The sequence below is a fragment of the Panthera uncia genome, chromosome B4 (assembly GCF_023721935.1).
Source record: "Panthera uncia isolate 11264 chromosome B4, Puncia_PCG_1.0, whole genome shotgun sequence".
Lineage (NCBI taxonomy): Eukaryota > Metazoa > Chordata > Mammalia > Carnivora > Felidae > Panthera > Panthera uncia.
Genome location: NC_064809.1, coordinates 93240712 through 93264619, shown reverse-complemented (window position 1 = coordinate 93264619; position 23908 = coordinate 93240712). Strand labels below are relative to the sequence as shown.

Sequence of the window (23908 nt, the reverse complement as noted above, 5' to 3'; positions counted from 1 at the left end):
CATAAATTTTTATAGACTTACTTATTAACACAGAACAGGTAAAATGAGCATTTATCTCCATCTGCAAGGGAAATTAGGATTTAGTGGAAAACAGGAGGAAAAAAATGAGGGTTTTCAGGCTCTAAAGCTGTCTTTTCAGTGGTTTGTATTTTATAGTGTGTGCGAGTGTGTGCCTACAAGATCATTAAATTGTATAGGTTATTTGGCGATTTGAGAAAGAGCTTTGGTTTTCCACTGCGTTTGTTATTTTGTAACACTTGGAGCACATAGAAGGGCGGGATTGGATGAGGAGCGGTGCCAGATTTTCAGGATGTGACTGTTATCTCACAGGGTTCTAGCTTCTTTACCTGAAAGGAAGGGTTTGAACTCAGATGATGTTTTCTGAGATCTTTTAGTGAACACAGATATTCTGCCCTTATTCAGCTGCTCATGGTATGTCCTATTCCCAAACAAAGGCTTTGACTCTATTTCCACGGCAGGCTTCATGAGACGCCATTAAAAGTGAGATTGTTGGGGGCACCTGGGTGGCTCAGTCGGTTAAGCGTCTGACTTCAGCTCAAGTCATGATCTCATAGCTGAGTTCAAGCCCCATGTTGGACTCTGTGCTGATAGCTGGGAGCCTGGAGCCTGCTTCAGATTCTGTGTCTCTCTCTTTCTCTGCCCCTCCCCTACTCATGCTCTGTCTCTTTGTCCTTCAAGATTAAATAAACATTACAAAAAAAGTGAAACTGCTGTTTTGACATTCCAAGCATATGGCTCAACCATGCACAAAAGCAATGATACTACAAGGTCACCGGGCTTCAGAGGACTCGGGCATTTCTCTGTCAGAGCACCATACGGCTGGAATAGTCTAGAAAGTCTTGCGAGGCCTGCTGTGTCTGTTATGTTACCAAGCTTGTTCTCAACATCTCTATTTGATAATAGATCTTTGATTTTTTTTTTTTTCGAGGCTGCAACATATATATCTGAAACGAAACAAAAGCAAACCAAACCCTGAAAGACAAGGGTTTTCTTTACACAAAAGTAAAATGTGTTTCACATTTTATGTGTTGGCTTTGGTCCAAATTAAATAATCTGGTAAAGTCATTAAATGCATTTAAGAGTTTAAGTACTGTCGCTCGTTGTTCTTCCTCTCTGGGTAAGCTTTACAACCTAAAAGTGCTTGTTTTTAAAAGAGTTTATTTGGGTACAAAAAGTGTTGTAAACCCTTATTGTTTACCTGCAGATTTTGTCAGATGTACTACTGTTCCCTGTCTATCCTGATTTCTTGCTTCTTGAATCTTGAAGGAATGTTTGATAATTAGTTATTTTCTTCCTTTTTCGTTCAAGACAGCTTCTTAGAAACAAGCCCAGGGCTCTAGTAAGGATATTTTTCCTTTAAGCTGTTGTGACTTATCTTTTGTGTATTACAATCTAGCGAAAACAGAGTTCGAGTTGAAACATGAAAAAATCATTTTTCCCCTCCCCTGTAGTGGTGATGATTTCTTGTCTGTAGACCCATGAATGGATCATGGGCAGGAAAAAGAATTATTCTTATCAAATTTACCAATCACAGCAGAACATTTTAGCAATTACCTGCACATGAATATACCAGATTTTCTTTTAGGTGGTAATATATAATTAATGATAAACCATCGTAACCGGAAGGCTGGGAGTGTGTTCAATCAGAGCTGCAGTTTGCCTTGGTTGTCTAACATTTTTTTTTTCCTTTCTACAGCTATGTGGCATCGTGATCCTGGCAATAGCGATTTGGGTACGAGTAAGCAAAGACGGTCAAGAGGTAAATAAGCTTCTCTGTTTCCAAAACAGTTTATTCCTCTTATGATGAGAGTAATGACAATAATAATGTAAATATTTCTGTAGCATATTCCTTAATTGCCTCATGTAGTCATTTGTGCTGGTATGTGATTTTATCATTTAAAAATTCAGTTTAATTAATCAAGATCACTCACTCACTGTGTGCCTGGCACTTTGCTAGGCATGGATCAAGCCTTCTGGAGAAGGGAGAGGTGTTATGCCAAAGATAGGGAGATTGCTGTGAAAGTGGGGGTTGAAGGGGCCAAAATGGAAATCAGCCTTCTTTGTTATTTGCATAGGCCAGGCTGAAATGTAGCTGGAGGGTACAGACTACCATTCCTCCACACCAAGAACAAATTTTGCGATACAAGGTATTGACAATCATTTGGCTGATCCCAAGGTGGGAGGCTGGTCCAAAAGTAAAGAAGGTGAGAAGTTCTCTTGGAGAAGAAGAATCTGGATCTGTGTTTTAAAGGCAACAAGGTACCACGATGGTTGGCAATTCCTGCATCAACTGGCATTGAGGGTAACTCCTCATAGCAGTAAGAAGCTGGTCACACTAGTGTGACTCAGCAGCTGGCTGGGGGTGTCCAGCTTCTTGCTCTCTAAATAAGATTAGCACGAGCCTCTTTCCTTCACCATGCACCATTCCACGCCCTGTGGCAAAGCTCTTACCAAGATCTCCACAGGTCTGGAGGAAGCTTAGTTCATAGAGTCAATTTTGGCTCCAGTCTTTCGACTGCACGTGTGCTGTTTCTGTTCCATACCACGCACACATTTGTGAAGGTGGAAAGAGAGTGTGTGGGAGAAAAGGGGAGGGCGTGTAGGGCCGTTCTCTTGGTTTTACCCGGCATAATACCTGGCATTGTTTCCTGGCTCTCCTGCTCCCATTTTCCTCTCTCCCTTCTTCTCAGGAGCACTCCCTCCACCCAACCCTCACAAAATTCCTCAATTATTGTTCTTAACCGTATGCACTGTAGTCCCCTTGTTCTTTGTTGTCTGGGCTCTTGCCAGTATTCAGGATCACATCTACTGCTAGCGCCCTTTCAAGGTATTTATTTGCCCAAATAAAATTTCTCTCTGTAAGAGGAATTTTGATTCTTAGTTGATAATCATTAAGATATATTAAGCCAGCAATTAAAGTAATGTATTCTCTGTAAAAACTTATTACATCATGATTAAGCTGAATGCCTTTGGAGACAGCCTCGTTGTAAGAAAGATTGAAAACAAATTAACATCTGTTCTGATTCCTTTCCTAAACTTTTATATGTTAGGATAAAATGTTAGTTAACTAACATTAATGTTAGTTAACATTTTTTAAATGTTAACTGTGGCTTCCTGGTGGGCTTGGGCTCTGGGTTTGAACTCTAGAAGGGTATTTGAAGATGCACTGAATCTCTGCTATCTAGAAGCGGATGTCTGACTTTGGAACTCATAATTAAGCACAGAGATTAAACAGCCACCTATTGAGAGGGTGCTTTGGCCTTTTTAAGATATGTGTGCAGCCTGTATTTTATTTATGTTATTTTATTTCTGGTTGATGTGGGAACATTTTCTTTCCCCCAAGTGCTTCTGGTAAACAAATTTGGTGTTTAGTCTGTTAAGAAATTCCACACATTGAATGTATTAAGAGAAAAACTGCTGTCCTTGAGAGGGTGGGACTCCACATCTGGGGACACGAATGAATTACTAGAGCTAGGCAGCATCTTCGGTTACATTTTTACTCTTGCATTCTGTCAGCCTTACGCCCTGAATAAAAGCCCTTATCTGCTAGGACATCATTAACCAGCTTGACTTCTGTGAAACTGGCTTGATTTGTCTTTATCTGCAGTCAGTGACAAAGAATCAAGACTGCAAAAAACCGAATTTAGCAGGGGAAAAACAAAGGCAACAGTTTTAGAAGGAAAAACATGAGCGTAAGCACAGAAAGGAAGAATGTCAGGGAGGTCTTTGTGCACAACCTCTAGCATATCTCTTTGTGCTAAAAATGTCTCTCTCGTAAGGACACTTTGTTTTTCCTCAGGGAAAAAAGCCTATGGACAGTCATTCTTGTCCCAGGAGATCCCTTATAATCCAAAGATCAAGGTTCAGCCATTAGAAATTCTCCCCTTGTCCTAATACACACAGACACTGTTCATCCAAGACAGCTTTTAAAACTCTGCTGTGCCTCTCCTGGAACAAACAGCTGAACTCAGATTTCCATTTCTTGCCTGAAAAAGAATAGCCACTTGTGTAGCTGGACTTGAAACAGTGACCTCCAGGCATCCAACACACTGCTTTCTGGCCGGTAGTACCTGGCAGGGGGTCACCCTGCCCAGACCAGTCTTAGGGAAGTACTTCACTACCTGCTGAATAAATGCTGGTTGCACCATCCATCACACTTGTAGATATTTGACCTGTTATTTCTATATCTGGCCTATCTAAGCAGAGTTCTGATAACTCAGACAGTGAGTTATTCCTCTCAGAAGGCTTAAGTTTTGCCTGCACCAGCCACGACATTCTAGTGAAGGGGTATTTGATGGTGAGGGGGTAGAGTGGATTTCCTAATGCTGGCCTTCTTTTTTTTCTTTTCTTTTCTTTTCTTTTCTTTTCTTTTCTTTTCTTTTCTCTTCTTCTTTTCTTTTCTTTTCTTTTCTTTTCTCTTCTTTTCTTTTCTTTTCTTTTCTTTTCTTTTCTTTCCTTTTTTCTTTTCTTCCCCTCCCTTCCCTTCCCTTTCCTTTCCTTTTCTTGTCATTATCTATTTTGACCCAGATGTCATGCATGTTTATTAACAAAACTGATTTCTTAGCTCCAATATGAGCAAGCAAACAAAAATCAAACAAATAAAAAACCTGAAAAAAAAAAGTCTTTGGGACATAACCAAGCTTTCTAAATCTGTAAGTTGAAACATTGTCTGTAAGCATAGACTTTTAGAGACAAAGAGGCCTTAGATACCACAGAGGCTGACCCAATTTCCTTTATAAATGGGAAACTGGGGCCCAGCAGGGTTAGTTGACTATTCCAGGGATAAATAATAAACTTAGTTATATATAAGGACCCTGACTAGAATATAAATCTTTGTTTTACTGCTTTTACAATTTCAACGCATTACTTTCCACTGATCATTGAATGAAGCTTTCCTCTAGGCTCTGAGTTGATTTTTAAAGTCTTTAAAAATGTATGCATCATTATCAGTAGTTTTCTGTTTTTGTTTTTTGTTGTTGTTGTTTTGTATTTCCTGTTAAGGGAGCTAACTTACATGCTGTGCAGCAGATCCTAGGAGGCATAGTCTCTGAGTTAGTCTAACAAGTAGTGTTCCACTTGGAAATAGCCCAGTAGATAGAGATCATACAAGACAGATGGGCCACATGGAGTACTTATGTATAACACAGGCACAAGGCTTCACTTTTTGATTGTGATATATCTAGAGGACAAGTGGTAGATTGAGGCAGGGTATGATGAAGGTGATGAAGGACAGTATGTGTGTTGCTGGAGAGAAGAACTGAATTGCAGAAGATGGGTAGCCCAAGCCAACATAAAGAGCTCTAGGATGTTTTCTTCAATATCCCATTACTTAACAGGCAAAATAAAGAGTTTCTGGAAGACTCTACAGACTATACTTTCTGGGAACAAGGAGATAGAATTATATGGAATATCAAGAACCATACTTATTTTCTTAGTTTTTTTTCAAACTTTTTAAAAAAGTTGATTGATTTATTTTGAGAGAGAGAGAGAGAGAGAGAGAGAGAAAGAGAGAGTGTACAAGTGTGCGAACAGCAGAGAGAAAGAGAGGGGGATAGAGAGAATCCTAAGCAGGCTCTGTGCTGTCAGCTGTGGAGCCCAAAGTGGGACTCGAACTCATGAACCGTGAGATGATGACCTGAGCCGAAATCAAGAGTCAGATGCCACCCAGGCGACCCTATTTTCTTAGTTTAAATGTTTTTGTTTGTCTTGGCAAATATATAGACCTGTGTAATCACCATTGCAGTCAGTATGCAAAGCATTTTTATAAACCTAGAGATGTTCACTCCTATCCCTTTGCTGTCAGTTCCGTCTTTCCTTCCTACCTCGCTCGAAGTCAAGCACCGCTGTGATTTCTGAGTTACCTGTTCTTGGATGTCATATAAATGGAATTGTACAGTTTTGAATATAGCTTATTTAGCTCACCGCAATGTTTTTTGAAATTCATTCATATTGTCGCATCTGTCAGTAGTTTGAGAAATTTGCCTTTCTAATTTAGATAATTAAATTGGCATAAAAATGCATGCTTTACAATGCTACTCTTACATATAAAACACAAACATGCAAACCAAAGATCACATCATGGGTGAAAGTACTTGTCCTAAGCTTTTAAAAATAATTGGTCTTTTAAAAGCCTATTATATTTCTTCCATACCACATGGAAGTTGGAAATGTTATTCAGATAAGTAACACCTCAATAGATTGTAAGCTCCTCAAGGGCAAGGATTTTTGCTTGTTTAGATCACTGAAGTATCTCAAGGTTTAGAATAGGGTCAGGCACATACTAAGTACTCAATGGATATTTGTTGAAAAACACCAAAGAAAGGGATTTTCTGTCATTAATTTCCTTTCTTATTTTCAGATTCTCAGCCCTGGGGATTCTAGCACTAACCCCTATGTTTCAGTGAATATCTTGATTGCTGTGGGTTCTGTCATCATGATTCTGGGTTTCCTGGGATGCTGTGGTGCCGTGAAAGAAAGCCGCTGCATGCTTCTTTTGGTGAGTTCTCCAGACAAATCAAAATACTCAGTCTTCAGACTTGGGAGGATTATCTCCCATCCCCGTTGTCTGTCAAAAGAATTTGCCAAGATTGATGAAACTTTAACTTCTGTTTAAAGAGTTTGATTATAGAGAGTACTATTTTTAGCTTAGATTAGAGGTACCCTGAGAAATTTCATTTATTCATCCATCCATTTATTCATTCACTCATTCATTCATTCACTCTTACTGAGTACGTGCTGTGTGCCAGATACTGTGCTAAAAGACATAGACATTAAGACATTAGGGAAGACTGACACGCAAATTATTAGCTACAAGTGTGAATGGTCCAAGAAGAGGAGGGCAAGAGTAGAGGAGAGAATTTTCAAACTAGGAGCAGAAGGGAATAAGGTGGCTGTGTGGGTGAGGGTGTGATGGGCTTTCCAGGGAGAGAGCCTGGCAGGACAATGCTGGCACATTTAGAGAATTACAAGGCCTTGGGTATGGCTGGAGCGTGGCAGGCAGAGGCTGCTTTCAGTAAATGATGGGAGATGGGTCTGAATGTGGACGGCACCAAATCATATCCCACGGTAACAAAATTATAAGGGACTGACATAATCAGATTTGCTACTTAGAAAGCTTCAAGGAGGATGGATTGGGTTGGGCTAACCCATAGACATTTACTTTTCACATGAACAACAGAATGATGAATGGGTGTAGAAAAATATTAGATAAAGACCAAGACGTATTTGTTAAATAAAATCTAACATTAGAGTTTACAGAACTCATTTAAGCTTGTTCCTCTAATAAAATAAGTATTGTGTCTGTCCTTGAAAAGATATTTGTTAACTGTTTGTTTATTAAGAGAGAAGCTAGAGACAGAGCTTTAGCAGGACTTTAATAGTATCCCTAGTGGTTACTTTTTGATCAATAGGTCTCATTTGCAGTTTGGGGAATTTAATTACTCAAGGAGCTGGTTTTAAAAAGAGAAAACCTAATCTGTGGACCGCATTCTTTAAAGTTATGATTCAGTAGACCTGAGGCAGGTTTCAGGAGTCTACATTTATAACAAGACCCTGGGTGACTTTGGTAGCGGTAGAAAACTTGTTTTGAAGTCACTTCGGAAATTTGCTTTAAAGTTTGTGTGAGTTTGTGTTTGATGAAGAAAGAGGAGAAAGATAATACACAAGTAACTGTATCTAAGTTTTCAAACTTCCCTCCACTCAACATCACACTGATGTCTACAATCCTATCCATACATTTTTGTTTTAAACACTGCTTGATTGGTGTCTGAAGCAAATGTTTCTGACCACTAATGGCCCCCAAATTGGCTTTTTGAGGCAAAGGGTAGAATAAATGAAGAACACAGTTATTATTCCAACAGTAATATGATCCCGACGGGAGAAAGAAACACCATGCTCAAATGTCCCAAGATGTCACTGAATGCCCTGGAGATAACATGTGTTCCATTTCTTTCTTTTTCCAGTTTTTCATAGGCTTGCTTTTGATCCTGCTTCTGCAAGTAGCAGCAGGCATCTTAGGAGCTACTTTCAAATCTGAGGTGCGTACACATGACATACGATAATTTTGGAAAAGTCTGAAAAATCAAAATAGTACTTTCTGGCATGAATAATTTAACAATGCTTTTCAATTTTCAGTCCGAGCGCATTCTGAATGAGACTCTCTATGAAAATGTAAAGCTTTTGGAAGCAGCAGATAATGATGCCAAAGCATTCCAGAAAGCCCTGGCTGAATTTCAAGAAGAGGTAATTTGAATTTGTAGGTCATCTGGGTAGTTTGCCATAGGTTTCGTGTTTACCTAATTTTTAAAGATATTTTTATAGATTTTTAAAGATTATTTAATGTTAAAACATATCTCCACTTTGCAGATTTTGACTGATTATTCTGTCACTCTGCAATAGTAAAAATCCAAGAATATTTCTAACTCTGTTTCCAGCTTCTTATGAGGTTTTGAAGCAGTTTAGAAGGACAGAGATTAAGAAATCTTTATGATCAATTAAGCCTCAGTTCAGCCAAATCAATAGTTGTTTTCATATTTACCATTTAGTAGGGTAGTGTGTTTGGAGCATTTTGAGAGTCTCTCTCTCTCTCTCTCTCTCTCTGCCTCCATATCTGCCCCCTCTGTCATAAAAATAATTATACCTATCATTTATTGCTATTTAGTGTTACTAGACTTTACCTTTGGTAGCTCATTTCACTCTTATGACAACTCTTTGAGATGGATAATATTATCTTTATTATCCCTATTTTACAGATAAGTAGGTTAGGGCTTAGAGAGGTCTGACAGCTAACAAGTAATGGGATTGGAATTTGAACTCAGCTGTCTGACTAGTTAATTTTTTAAACTGGCATATCAACCCCTCCCATATTTAGTTATTGAAACTGCTTCTCTGTCATTAGGGTATAGTCAAAACTTGGGCAGATGTTGAAGGTGTTACATTCTCTGGCTCTTACTTAATATTTTAACGTTAGTAAGCACTACCCCATCAAACAAAATAACACAAAACCACCCTAGTCCAGTCAGGTTTGTCTACTCAGGCTCCCTTACATAATTCTGCCTTCCTGACTTGGCATCATTCCCTACCTTATCTTAGAAATTACTCCTTTTCTCTTTCTTTTAAATATGACACATGCTTTAAGGTGTGTCTAAAAAATTGCTTTGTGAAACTCCTAATCACACCTTCTTTGTTCAGAGTTCAAATCATATTAGCTACATGGAAGATTCATTTCACATATAGAAATTCTCAGAATCTTAGAGGAGAGCTGGACATTTAGGGCATTTGACCTGACATGACTTGACATGATTCATTTAACATGATACATTGATTGGAGTATTTTATATTTATGTTCATCCAGTCTCTCATTAAATATTGAAGAATTGTTGGGGTGCCTGGGTGGCTCAGTCAGTTGAGCGTCCGGTCATGATCTCACAGTCTGTGAGTTCGAGCCCCACGTCAGGCTCTGTGCTGACAGCTCGGAGCCTGGAGCCTGCTTCTGATTCTGTGTCTCCCTCTCTCTCTGCCCCTCCCCTGCTCATGCTCTGTCTCTCTCACTCTCAAAAATGAATAAATGTTAAAAAAAAATTTTTTTTAAAAATTGAAGAATTGAAAGTGCCCCGATTTTTGCCATCCCATCCCATTTATGTCCATGTCTGATGATTAGCATGTTTTTTCTTAATTTGAAACAAAATCTGCTTCCCTAGGATTTACATCATCTAGTTTTTCCTTCTGGAGTTTTAGAGGGAAAAGAAAATCTACTGATGCTTTAGCACATTGCAACTTCTTTGACAATGGCTGTTGTATGACTTGTAAAAAGCTTTGCTTTTCAAGTTGAAACATCCTTGGTTTCTTGAACTATTTATCAGATGACTTTTTATTCCAGAGCATTCCCCAGTTCCTGTTTGAATAGACTCCAGCTTGTAAAAATTCTGCTGAAAGCATCATTTCCAAGAGCTGAAACGTGATAGGAGTCAGTCCCTGCTTCACTTCCTCTGTGTTGTGCTTTTCCCGGCTTCCCCATAGCTGCATTTCTTGATCCCCTCCCCTCTAGCATCCTACTCTAGAGCCCAGACCAATCCAGGTTTAAAGCAGGAATGATTTAAGCAACCCAATTCTTTCCCTGGGTGGGACTGAGCATCCTTGATCCTCCCAGGTGGTTGACCTAAGACAAAATATACTGTAGGTATCCACTGGATCTCTGGATTGGGTCCTGAATCATCTTTGCTGCACATTGTTTCTGATATCCAAGATCTCAGTGCCAACCATGGGATTCTAAATGTTCTGTGTGTCGTAGCACGCTTCTGAATTACTTCTGTTCTTGTACACTAATCCTATGCCTGAAGCTTCCTGTTTCACAGTACTATAGTTCTTTCTTAATGTCCATTTCGAGTCTCTTTCTTTCTTTCTTTCTTTCTTTCTTTCTTTCTTTCTCCTTCCTTCCTTCGCTTGCTTTCTTTCTTTCTTTCTTTCTTTCTTTCTTTCTTTCTTCCACCAGGGTTTTTCCCTTTTAGTAACAGATAGGATTAGGATAAAGAGTCCTACACCAAACTCTGGCTGGATGACCTGGGGCCCCACCACACATGGACAAAAATTGTAGACACTAAGTGGTTTTCTCTTTGAATTTCAGAGAATTCTCACATGAACTCTCTGCTAACATACTAATGGAATGTGCCCCTCTCGGATTCTTGGTGATGACTATTTGTCTAGAGGTTGTTGTATTATTCGGTGCACAGTGCCTTGTTCATTCAGCTTGTATAACACTTTCAACGAGTTTTGACCAACTTTTCTTCAACTTTGCTCACAACTGATCTGGTGACCAGATATCATACCAAGTTTAGCCTTTCTACCTCCTACCTTGTCTTCTGTTTCTAGGCTTCCCTGAGGAATCCTGAGGTATATTGTATTCAAAATATGGACTGATTTGTGAGTGCATACAATGGGACTTTCTCTTTTTTGATCTAGGTCTCTATATAAATTAATATTATTCTAGATTATTTAATCAGAAAGCATACGCAATTAATCATGTCTATCGTGGACATGATAGGAAGACAAGAAAGGAGGCTATTTCAAGATTGCCCTCTTTGCTAATATGGATTGACCTTGGGACCAGCTGAAATCTTTAGCTTTTTGTCATATGGATGGCTGATGAGTCATATATTTGTGCAATTAAGTCTTTGAGCCAAAGTCCAAGGCTTTATATCTGCCTCTGTTGAACTTGTTGGTTTGAGTCCATTGTTTGAACTAACTTTGGAACTTGATTCCAGTCTTCAGTGTGTTAACCATCACTCTCAGCTCTATATCAACTACAGAGTTGAAAAGGTACTTTCCAAATATTTATCTAAATTATTGATACCAGTGTTGAACAGATCATGTTCACGTGAGAGCATCATGGAAACAACAACCACTGCAAAATAGAAACAACAGCAATAATACCTAACATATACTGAGTACTTCCTACAAGTCAGGCACTGGGTTAAGCACTTCAAATCTTCACATCAATTTTCCCATTTTTATCTTTACAACAAATCTACAACTTACATACTATTGGGAACAACTACTATTATCTGCATTTTTACAGATGAAAAAACTGTAGCACGGAGAGGTTAAGTAATGTGGGTCACCCAGTGAGGAAGTGAAGGTTTTCTCAATATCCTGGCATTACAATGCATCTGAGCCTAGAAAACAATGTACTCTTGGTTCTGTTTTCTTCAGCAATTTTTTTTTTCTACCTTTCTTCATGAAGAGTTGAATAGGACATGAAGAATAGAACATGAAAAGGACATGCTCTTCATGAAGAGCAAATAGGACAAGATGAGGGACAGTTATTTTTCTCTTTCATCTAATAATATGATGTGCCATATACCCTGAGTCATTGGGCTTTTGGTTTCCTTGTTTTTCTTCCCAAAACACGACCACAAATTCTCTAAGTGTTTCAGTATATTCTGGGCCTTAAACTTCCTTGACATTATCCTAAGAGTTTCATCCTTCATTTGCACCCCTCCCCCATTTTGCAGATGTCCATGTTAAATTCAGACTTATGGGAAGCCTGCTAAGCCACTTTGTCCTTTGAGAAGCCTCTCACTCTTTTCCTCCTCTCCTCCAAAAATGATCAAAGATCAAAGATGGAAATATAATTTTTTTAAAACCTCTCATCTCTTTTGGGCAAAAGTTCTTTAAAGAGACCTTGACTCTCTCATGGACTCTTTGGAAGCTTCTTTCCCAAAATCTAGGATACATAGATTTGATTCTGCCCCTCTCTTTTGTCATTTAAAACTAGGTGGGTTTTTCATCTTTTCTCCAACTTCCTGAGACTTATGCATCTGCAACCCTATTTTTCGTTCATGAATATTAAAGTCAAAACGGAAGATTCCTGTATTTTTGCTTCTACATTCAGAAAAGTTGGTGAGGTGATTTAGATGATATTTTAGTATAAGAAACATCTTAATAATAGTTTTAGAAGAATATGATTCAGTGTATTGACAACATTTTTATCTTCTTTAACAATAGCTTTTTATATCTATTTTTCATCCAACAGTTTAAATGCTGTGGTTTGGTCAATGGACCTGCTGACTGGGGAAATAATTTTCAACAGAATTCCAAGTCATGTGCATGTCCGGGTCCATCAGATTCTTCTTGTACATTGTATGATGGCATATATGTTTACAAACAGGTGAGGACAAATCAAATTTGATACAGTAAGTGGTTCCATTAATTTTTTTTCACAATGAAAGTCTCTATAGAAAAATTAAATTGCAGCGATTACAATAGGAATCATGATATAAAAGTCCCAGGAATTTCCCAAATAAAAAATAAATCCTATTTAAAGATAAAAGCAGATATAAAAAAGTGAAATTAGTTCATTTTTTTCTGAGTCTGATATCATTTGAAGTCAACTTTAATAGATCAAAGAAACATCCCACTGCAAGGAGAATGAAAGTACAAGCTAACTGATGAAAGTTTATCATGTCCTTTCTTTGGTGACCTTAATCATTACTCTTCTCTTTTTTTTTTCTATTTTAACATAAATCCTGGAAATCTATATTTTCACTTTAGTTATCAAATAAAGACCTCTTTTTCTTATGAAATGTTCCTTTTCTCAAGTAATTGCGTAGACCTGGCCTTTCGGGGTTGGGCTCTGGATACTAAATGTTATCAAAAAATCTGCCTAATTTTTGCTCCAGTTGAGAAGTTGCCTCAGACATTGAAAGTATATTGAAAAAGTTGGGTTTATCTTTTATGTGTTGTAAATGTCACATTTGTGTCACTTGTAAACATCAATATATGGATGTCATATTTCTTATTATTGCTTAATTCATCAATTAATATTGACTCCCTCCGATTCTCCAGACCTTTTATTGGCCACTGGAAATCCATTCTTGACAGGCACAATGTCTGCACTCATGGAACTGATGTTCAAATAGTGAAAAGAGAGAGATAATTAGGCAACTTCAATCAAATGAATTATTGGTAATTCTTAGATAGGGGCAGGCACGAGGTATTATGGAACTCTGTCTAACTCAGTCTTCAGGGTTCAAGGTATCCTAGAGGATATGATATCTGTCTCTTACCAGAGGGCTTTACATAAATTGTTCCTTCTGCCTGGGAGGAATGCATACAAAAATGATAATTAATATTAATGTTTAATGTAGTCGCTGTTATTCTTCAGTGCCCACTATGTCTCAGACAGACCCTTGCTAAAATCGCACATACTTCTGGACCCTCTGGGAGATCATAATCTAGTTGGCAGAGGGATATGTTAAAGCTATTATAATCCAATGAATTAATTTCTGTAATACCTGAAGATTAGTTTGATTTTGCCATTGGCTTAGTAATGGCTACTAAGGTTAATTACATATTAGGAAATAGAAAGCATCTCAGGGGAAATTTCTCTCCTGCTATCACATCCCTTTTTACTAATCCAATCAAAATAAGGAGACTCTTTTCTAAAGGAAAATTGCTATTACCAATATTTAAAATAATTCATGTGGAGAAGTTATCTACCAGACTACAGAGCTACCATGTTTTTTTTAATTGTCCAAGTAGTATCACTAAACAGTTTTATTTTTACTTTTTATACTCCTAATTTAGTGCTGCAGTATCTGCAAGGAAGGGGGTAAATAAATATGGTGTAAATGAGTGCAGTTTCTACTTCGGATAATGAGGAACTTAGTAAATTCAGTGGCAGTTGTTATCTGTTTAAGATTCAACTCAAAGATGTTTTTCCTCAGGATAGATTTTGCAAAGCTCTAGCGTTATCGTAAAAAGTAATTGACATTCCCTTCAAATTCACACATAATTCAGCTGAAGATAGGCTGATAGCTGCACTCGTTTCCCAAAAGGAGGGCCATAAATTCATAAAATACTTCCATCTGTACTTGCAAACTTCTGTAGTTTGCAAGAAGTCTGGAAAAATAAGAAATCTGGAATGGCCATAATTCACATTTCTTTTTTTTTTTTTTTGTCCTCTCCCTTTTGCCAAGATAACCTGGTTATCTGGAAGGGAAAGAGGGCGAAAGCTCCTCAAATATAATAAATGTGACTCAGTAGATAAGATCATTAATCTCATAGTTAACCCTAAAAGACATAATAATTTACTCTAATGTTTACCACTTTGGATCAGATGTGAATGGAGAAACCAATTACATTCAAGAATGAGAGGGAAAAGAATGTTTTACTCATTTTTACGGAGAACTCTTATTTTATTAACCAGAGCAATGTTTTGTTAGCCCTTTGTGCATATATAACTATCATAGGGATAGTGATATATTTTCTGGCAATATGGATAATACCACTATTACATTATGTAGTATTTTTCCATTTTGAAAATTAGCCATATAATTTAAAATTGTTGGAATTTTTAGGTTTGGTCTGAAATGTTATAAGCTTGAAATTGCATGCTAGCTTGAATAAATTCAATAAATGTGGCAGATAAGCAGCTTTCTAAATTCTCTTTTTTATCTAAAGTAAGGACAAAATAGTGGACATAATATTTTTTTTTCCTTTTTAAGGTAAAAATAACCCTGATATATATTATTAAGGGATTTTTTAAAAAACCTTGTTCTAAAAATGAAAATGAAAGTTCCCAACTAGGAAACTCTTTGCTACAGATTACAAGCCTAAAAAGTACACAGTCAAAGTGATAATAACTCTAAAATGAAAAATTGGAAGTTAGGATAAAATTATTATTTATGCCTAAAGATCCCTAGATTTAGCAATGAGACAGTTGAAGCAAAAGTTTACTTCTTGGTGCTTTCTAATGTATGAACAAACCACAGTTAACAATCTTTTAAGGAGTGTGGAGGGGCAGAGTGATATAATCCAATTCCTCTTGGTTGAGTGTGTTCCTCAGTAGTAATGTAAAAAGTCAACCCAATGGGCAAATATCTTAAAGTGAGGTCCAAGTTTTGATTCAAGGTAACTTCTTATGTTTTGTTTTTTAACAGCCATGCATTTCTTTGATAAAAGACGTAGTTGCAAAACATATTCTCATAGTAATTGGAATTGCGTTTGGACTGGCAGTAATTGAGGTATAGTATTATCTTGCAATGTTGATTCTTCATTCATTCCCTTGTTTATTCATTAATTATTCCAACAAATATTTTTAGTGAGCCAAATGTAAACCAGGTTCTTGAGAAAAACATTGGGTAGCAACGCCCAAGGTCTAGCATCTTTTTCTAGCAGTCTTTGGTCTGGGGAGAGGATTACAATCTTACCAATTGAGCAGGGCTGAGACCATTATTTATGAATGATCTCTCTACGGGGAAACAAAAATTGAATTAATTTCCACCCAGTTCTTAGTCCTGGATAAGGACTAACAAGAGAAATCTAACAACTTTTAAAAACTAGAGACAGTTGCCTTAAGGACTATGGACTCACTTGAAGAAGTTTTAAAGGAAATTTAAGGTTTATATATTTATTCTCAACAATGTGATTATTGATGTTGAAAAAAAATCCTGTGTAGGATTTTTATCTTGATGGACTTTCTTGGCATGACTTTTTAAAGAATCCAAGGATGCTTTCTATATGGCCTAAAATTCTTTGCTAAAAAGATGAAATAAAACCATTTCAGAGAAGCATTTTTTGAATAATTCCAGATTTTGGTTAATTTAGATATCAAATGAGTCAATTCACTCTTGATTCCCTATCAGGACATTGGCAAGAATTCTAATATGTGATGTGTTTTCCTGGTTACTGCCTCTGAGGGCTGGTTAGGTCAGATGAGTGACTTATGCTTCACTGTCATGGAACGTAGTACAATGTCCTCCTTGGGATTTCTGGTAACTTTCTACCTCTTACTTGTGCCACTTTACCAACAGAGAGGAATTTTGATTTTTTTTTCATGTTTATTTACTTTTGAAAGAGAGAGAGAGAAAGAGAGAGAATGCATGGGGGAGGGTCAGAGAGAGAGGGAGACACAGAATCAGAAACACAGTCCAGACTCTGAGCTGTCAGCACAGAGCCCGACACGGGGCTTGAACCCACGCACCTCGAGATCATGACCTGAGCTGTCAGCACAGAGCCTGATGCTGGGCTTGAACCCAGGAGCCGTGAGATCATGACCTGAGCCAAAGTTGGAAGCTTAACTGACTGAGCCACTCAGCCACTCCTCCAACAGAGAGGAATTTTAGCTGGGAATGAAGCAATTTAGTGTTCTAAGTGGTCTTTTGGTTAGTGGTAGAGTTTCCCACCAACCATTAGGGAAAGGGTAGGTACTATAAGCAGTAAGTTGGGCTGTTGAGTATTGCTTCCTCGTAGTCCAAATGAATAGGTCTAAATATGACACATTCTCTGTTGGTAGATATGGCTGTCTTTCTTTTTGTCTGATATATGGTGGAAGTCAAATGGTGCCATATACTAGGTCTATTTTTCTTGATTCTGCCTTTTGTAAAATGTCCTTTGTTTCTCTGTTTTCCCTAATGGTTGTAGAGGTGAGTAAGGAATCACACACATATGCACTCATACATTTATAAGCATAAAACACACACAAATATATGTTGGTGACTAGACTTCAAATGAATGTTTGAAAGATCAGGCTTTAAATGAGGTATTCAATGTAAGTGTCAATATTATTAAGTGTCAAATCCATGTTAGACTCGAATTCAGACAATTGACTATGACTGGCTACAACCCACTGATGCTTTTAAGAATCTTCTCAAAAGCAAAGCCAGAGAAAATAAGGACATAATCAACTGGGAAGATTGATGTCTCTCATATCTTAGCCAAAGACATTGCCAAGAATCTGAATACATCTAATGGAAAATGAGATTACAAGAGGAATAGCATTACAAGAGGAATAACATTTTATGAAATTGGTATATTCCATGTATTTGTTGCATATTTGATATTTTACTGGTTGTTCTAAAGACATGTATAGGGAAAGACCTTAACAAAAAATTTCCATGGAGTAACTTATAGGTATGGAATTTATATAGTAATATCATAAATTATAACCATTTTATGAGTTAATGCCAGTTAAATTAAGTGCGATTTTTAGACTATATGTAGATATGGCAAATAGTTAGTTCAAAGAACTGCTTGACATTTTTGTTGTTCATTCCCTCAATCTAAAATCTGCCCTCCCTCTAGAATTTCAAGAGAAAAAAAATCCATTTTTATATTCCCTCTCTCTTTATTCAAAAAGGAGCTTTGAAAATATCTAGTCTATAAAACTGTATCCAAAAAATGTACATTAGTCTGTCTTACAGGTGTTAATACTACTTGCCTAACAGGCCTATCTCCATTCTGTTTCCCAAATTCAAATTCAAGAAAACACAAAAATACATAGATAGAAAAATCACTCTAATAGCTTTTTTTAAAAACTGTATTATTACTATTTTATTGTTAAGGAATCCACTTGTGTGACTAGCATGAAGTCCAGACTGGGTTAACAGCAATGAGTCCTGGAGGTTACAAGCACTGTATTCTCTCTCTACCTGAGCTGAAAACCCAGACTCATGAGGCCTCAATCCCTGCCTCCCAATTCCCAGAAGACGCCAAAGCCAACTATATGGCAGGCTTCTTCAGAGGAGAGTACGACTTTGTCTTCCCAGAAGACAAACCCTCTTACTTTGCTTTATGAGGGAGATAGCAAGCCCAAACCACAGACAGGTTGGGACTTGCACAGGCCCCCACGTAATACCTCTTTTTAAGAAGGAAAAAGAAACAAATATCTTCCTGCAGAAATTACATTCAAACTATTTCCATAGAAAAATATCACATGAAAAAACTACCCACTGGCATTTAGACTTTTGGTGTTAATCTGTTTAGTCACAGGCTGTAGCAGACTGTGGCGGATGGTTATTTTCAAGGCTCTGTTAAGACCACATACCTGAGGAATTTTCCTCAGATAAGATGCTAGGGATCTATGCAGGATGCTTTATTTTGTTAGAAAATTTTATCTATAGGCATCGGAATTCTCCTTGTTCAGAATTAAATGACCAGGTTATCATGTCTCTCCTTATTTGACTACAGCAAATTACAAGCATAAAACATAAGCAGTGCTTTCACTCTCATTTTAATTAGAAAAAAAAAAAAAAAAGAAGCAGTTGATAATGATAGTCACCACTTTGTAGGATACAAGTTAGCTTGGCAGGAGGTCCCAGGAACAGAGCAGTTAAAAGAGGGAAAGGAGAACTGTGTAACATTTTTTTAGACTGCTTCACAATGTGGGAATTCATGCACACTACCTGAGTCTCAGCATGCATTACCGTATGACGAATCCCTTTTAATTATTTCCATTTTTATGAGCAATGATAAATTATCTTTTCCAAAGCAAGAAAGTGTGACATTAAGTGTCTTGTCTGCCGATGAATGGTGGGCTTCCATTTCAAGGATGTGACAGTGAATGACAATAGAGATTTGCGTTATCCCAGTATTTTGACCACTTTCTTTACTCTGTCCTGGTACTTGTCTCCCAGACTTCAAGCTTGGGACAAAGGCAAAAAGACTGAATTTCAGTGCTTTTCCAGGTCATTCTAAAAGAATGACTTTTAGAACATTCTGGATGAAAATCATATTTTTTTTTGCAGAGAATTGGTGTGTTTTTAAGAATCTTCTCAAAAGCAAAAAAAAAAAAATCTTAAAATCTACTGGTTTGTTTTTAAGAAGGTATTGGCCATCAGTTCTCATTTGAGATTCGTTTCCAGGAAAGATTTAGTAAGCAGGATGCCTCAGTACAGTAGGAACATTGGAGATGACTAAGCATAAATGGCACCTCATGATCCTCCTGCTTCTGGTGGGGAGGAAACTTTCGACCTTTCCATCATTTCTACATCAAAGCCACAGCATGCAAAGCACTAACTGCAGGGCCAATTAGGGCAAGTTTTGGGGTCCCTCATTCCTTGGGAGAGCCATTTAATGAGATGGAAATTATGCCCCAGATTTTCAGCTGTACTTTTTCACTTCAAAGGAAATTCCTGAATTAAGCTATTCCCCACAGATTTAGAAGCTTTTTAAGAAAAAAAAAAAGTTACTTTCTTCATTCCTCTTGGCGATGCCTAAAAATATGGCAAGAGAAATTCTAGACTCCTTGATTTTCTGCAGATGATCTAAACCAGATGATCATATAACCCTTTCATGGAAGCAGTAGGTGTATTTAGCCCCCAGAGGCCTGACTTCTCCAGAGCTCCAGGGTAGATGCCCCACAGGAGGGTGTGTGTTTTCCAGAAAGGTAGGGTGCTCTGGTGGTAGCCAGTTCTGCACCATCAAATTGGGCCAGTTAGAAGCAGATCGGCCATCTAAAAACCCTGATTGAAACACAACAATACTCAGAAAGCTTTCTCAATGCTCTTTTGTCCCACTGGAGGCTCCAATTTCCCAAGAAGGGAGATAACTTAGATAAATAAGATTAGAACTGTCAGTAGTCAGGATCTTTTCATGTGTAATGTTCTTTCTATTTATAATGTTGCCATCATTTTAAGTTCCATGTTAATCTTGTTATTTTATTTTCTAGATACTTGGTCTGGTATTTTCTATGGTCCTGTACTGCCAGATTGGGAACAAATGAATCTGTGGATGTGTCGAGGTATCACCCATCAACCCCCTTTAAAATTTTGCTTTGGTTTTGTAACTTTAAATATATGAGTGCTGTACATGTTAGGAGCAGCTGTCTTATTAAAACGTCTCATTTAGCTAGATCACAGATATATTCCAGACATACTGAACATATTTAAGATTTGAGCGACGCAAGGAAAATGATATGAATGTGATTTTTACTTAAAATAAAAGTAACACTGTTTGTGCTGGTGTATTTTCACGTCTGATCATTGTGTTCAGGTGGTACTGTGCTTGAAACCTTCTTCTGGAGCCACCCAGTGGAATAATCTTCATTGCTAAGTGACAGACAGGGCCATAGTTAAAGCAGTGAATGTGGGCTTTTCAGAAGCAACACTCTCTTTTGTGTGCCGTATCAACCATTGGTGATAAGACAGAATTGAGTCTCAAGTTGAAAAATTGTGGCCCAGCTAAAAAAGCCAACATCTCTTTTCCATTTGTGCTCGTGTTTACTAATGGTATCTCTCTTTTTCCTCCTATCTATTGGGACGGGGTGGGGAAGGTGAGGCAAGAAGCTCCGAGTGCTGCCTTTTGGTCTTTGAATCTCTGGTCCCTCTTTGGACCTTCCTCTGGGACGTAGATATAACTGCTTTCGTCTTTCTAGTTCTCAGACATTTTTACATTTTACTTTTTATTGGGGTATAATATACATGTAATAAAGAACCACTCTTAAGACTCTACCTGTGTAAGCACTATCCAGACCAAGATACAGAACATTTTCAGCACACCAGATTGTCCCTTCATGCACCCCCCAGTGGTGTGCTAGGCTGGCTCACACCAGCTTGCCAGGCAGACTGTAGATGTAATCTGTGCTCAGTGATACCACACTGGTAACTTGAAATCCACCATGGTGGGAGTATTTATACCATGGGACCTGGCAAATGCTGTAAAATCAGGATTTTTTTTCTTTCGAGAGCTGGCTGCTAAACATTTACCAGTATACCAGTGCTCTCAGCAAGTACTTCCCCAAAGGTAACCACTCTTCCGATTTCTATGACTATAGCTTCATTTTGCCCATTCTTGAACTTTCTATAAATGTAACAGTAAAGTATGTACTCTGGCTTCTTTTGCTCAACGTTTTGTTTGTGAGATTCCTCTCTAATTGTTGCACGCAACTCTAGTTTACACTCATTGCTATGTAATATTCCATTGTATATGAATATATCACAATGTATTTACCCATCCTGCTGATGGGCATTGGGTTTGCTTCCAGTATGGTGCCAGTATAAATAAAGCTGCTATAAACATTCTTTTAGATCTTTTGGCACTTACAAGTACTGATTTCTGGATAGATATGTGGCAGTGGAATTGCTTTGTATTCATATATTTAGATTTAAAGGATTCTGCCCAAGAAATTATCTTTTTAATTTTTAAAGTTTATTTATTTATTTTTGAGATAGAGATAGAGATAGTGAGCTGGGGAGGGGCAGAGAGAGAGGGAGAGAGAAAATCCCAAGCAGGCTCCACACTTTCAACATAGAGCCTGACGTGGGACTCAAACTCACAAACCATGAGATCATGACCTGAGCCAAAACCCAGAGTCGGACACTTAACCGGCTGAGCCACCCAGGTGCCCCTATCCAAGAAATTTTCTAAAGTCGTTCTGCTAATCTATCCTCATACTAGAAAAGTAGGGGAGACTTAATCTCTTCTGAGGAGGAGGAAGGGAAAGAAAGTCAGTAATTATCAAATAGATCAGAGTGGGGAAGGAGTGGGAAACTTGGTGGAGCGGGGGTTAGGCAGCCTGTTTCTGTGCTCCCCTATTGCTGATAAAGATAATTAACAATCCTTTTCTGCTCACTTGTCATCATCTGGGAACTATACCAGAGAAACTGTATTTTTTATTATCTTGTTTCTTCTCACCACACCTTTATGAGCTAGATCCTATTATTCTCATTTTTGCAAGTGGGAAAATAGAAGCTTATCGAAGTTAGGTAACTTGTCTAGAGTAAAAGCATTAGTAATTGACAGAACTGGGTCCAAACCTTGACAATCGTCTTCCAAACTTTCCAAACAGTTGCCTCCCAAATGGATCATGCTGCATTTGGCTTTCCCATATATCTATTAATATACTTGCCACATTTTATTTTAATCATTGTTCATGTATTTGTCTCTGTTGGTATAGTGCAACTTTTTGAGGGCATTCGTTGTTTTTATTTGTCTTTATGTCTCCTGTACATATCACAGTGCTTGACACATAATAGGTGCTCAATAAATTGTAGCTAAAAAAGAATATTTAGATTATTCAGAGCATATATATATATATATATATACACCTAAAAATAATCTAAGCACTTTGCACAGAGTAGCTCTTTTAATCAAGAACAACCTTCTTCCATTAGTACTATTATTAGGTCCATTTTACAGATAAGAAAACAAGATGAATGAGATGAACTTTTCTTAGGTCATGCAGCCAGCAAGGGGGGGAGTTGTAATTCCATCTCTGTGTCTCAAAACGTGTGCTCCTTATGTCATGTCATTTTGCTCTACGTTACAGTATGGTTGGGAGACTAGATAAGGAAATGAATATGGAAGTGCATTTTATGTAGTGTCAGGCACATACTAGGATATTTTATGGTATCAATGATATAAAGAACCGTGTCAGTCACGGTAAACAGGAAAGCAAACATTCTGTTAGTTATTTCAAACAGTGGAAATACAATGCAGGGAATCGCTGTATTAGTCAGCTAGGGCTGATATAACAAAATACAACAGACTCAGTGGCTGAAACAACAAACATTAATTTTCTCACGGTTCTGGAGGCTGGAAGTCCAAGATCAGAGTGCCAGTAAGATGAAGTTTTTGGTGAGAACTCTCTTCCTAGGTTTCAGACAGCCTTCTTCTTGCTGTGTCCTCAAGAGCTGGGGAGAGGGAGAGAGAGGGAGAGAGACAGATACAGAGAAAGGGAGCAAGAGAGCACTAGCTCTCTGTTGTCTTCTCTCACAAGGACACTAATGCTATCAAATCAGACCTCCACCCTTATGACTTAATTTGATCTTAATTACTTCTTTACTCCAGATATAACCACACTGAGGGTTAGAGCCCAAACATATGAATTTGAGGGTCCATACCTACTGTTTACACAAGCGAAGGAAGAAATGGGATGGCAAGATAAACCAGAGATTAGCAACAGTGGGAAGTTATACCACCCTTAGAACCGGAGGGACAGAGATGGTGTCCCCAGGATCCAGGGTCACCAGGTGGAAGATGGAACCGTGGCAGGGGCCACAGAGGAAGGACTGGCTAGCAGGAGTAGGAGCTATGGAGGTGACTCAAAAACTGTTGTCACAACAGAGAAAGTGAGAAGGGGCCGGCCTTCTTCCCTCTGGCCCATTCCAACCTTTTGCCAGTACCTCCCATTGGCTGAAATAATCTAGAAGCCTGAGAACAAGGGAGCCTGGGAAATGTAGTTTCGTCTCATACAAAGCAAAGCTGAGAATGGCAAGGACTGGACTGAGCAGACCGAGAAGACTGTTGTTATAGCAACTGGACATTCAGCGAGCAAGCACAAGGGCCTGAACTTTATGATTAAACGTAGTATGAAATTTTAGAATCAGCTTGCCAATTTACGCATGCGCGCGGGCGCGCGCGCGCGCGCGCGCGCACACACACACACACACACACACACACGAGTCCTAGAATTTTTATTGATTGTGAAAAGTATAATTGACATTTAAAATTTTCATGAGAAATTATACAGTTTCCTGGATCCTTTCTGTTTTGGTCAAAATTTAAGGATTTTAAGGATAGAGAGGACTTTAGAATAGCTGCTGTTAACTGGGGGCCATTTGTCCTTCGGGGACTAATTGGCAATGTCTAGAGACGGTCTGTGTTGTCACAA

At 38.1% G+C, this 23908-nt stretch overlaps 1 protein-coding gene across 1 annotated transcript in view; it reads left to right on the top strand.

Moving 5' to 3' along the window:
• Positions 1 to 20116, top strand: part of TSPAN8 (tetraspanin 8) — a 31254-nt gene extending 11138 nt beyond the window's left edge. Inside the window, exons 2-8 of the mRNA XM_049625968.1 lie at positions 1718 to 1780; positions 6380 to 6517; positions 7983 to 8057; positions 8155 to 8262; positions 12551 to 12685; positions 15459 to 15542; positions 19967 to 20116. Of these exons, the coding sequence (XP_049481925.1) occupies positions 1718 to 1780; positions 6380 to 6517; positions 7983 to 8057; positions 8155 to 8262; positions 12551 to 12685; positions 15459 to 15542; positions 19967 to 20020 (657 nt within the window). The 3' untranslated portion in view covers positions 20021 to 20116. The remainder of the gene's footprint in view (positions 1 to 1717; positions 1781 to 6379; positions 6518 to 7982; positions 8058 to 8154; positions 8263 to 12550; positions 12686 to 15458; positions 15543 to 19966) is intronic.
• Positions 20117 to 23908: the final 3792 nt, after the last annotated feature.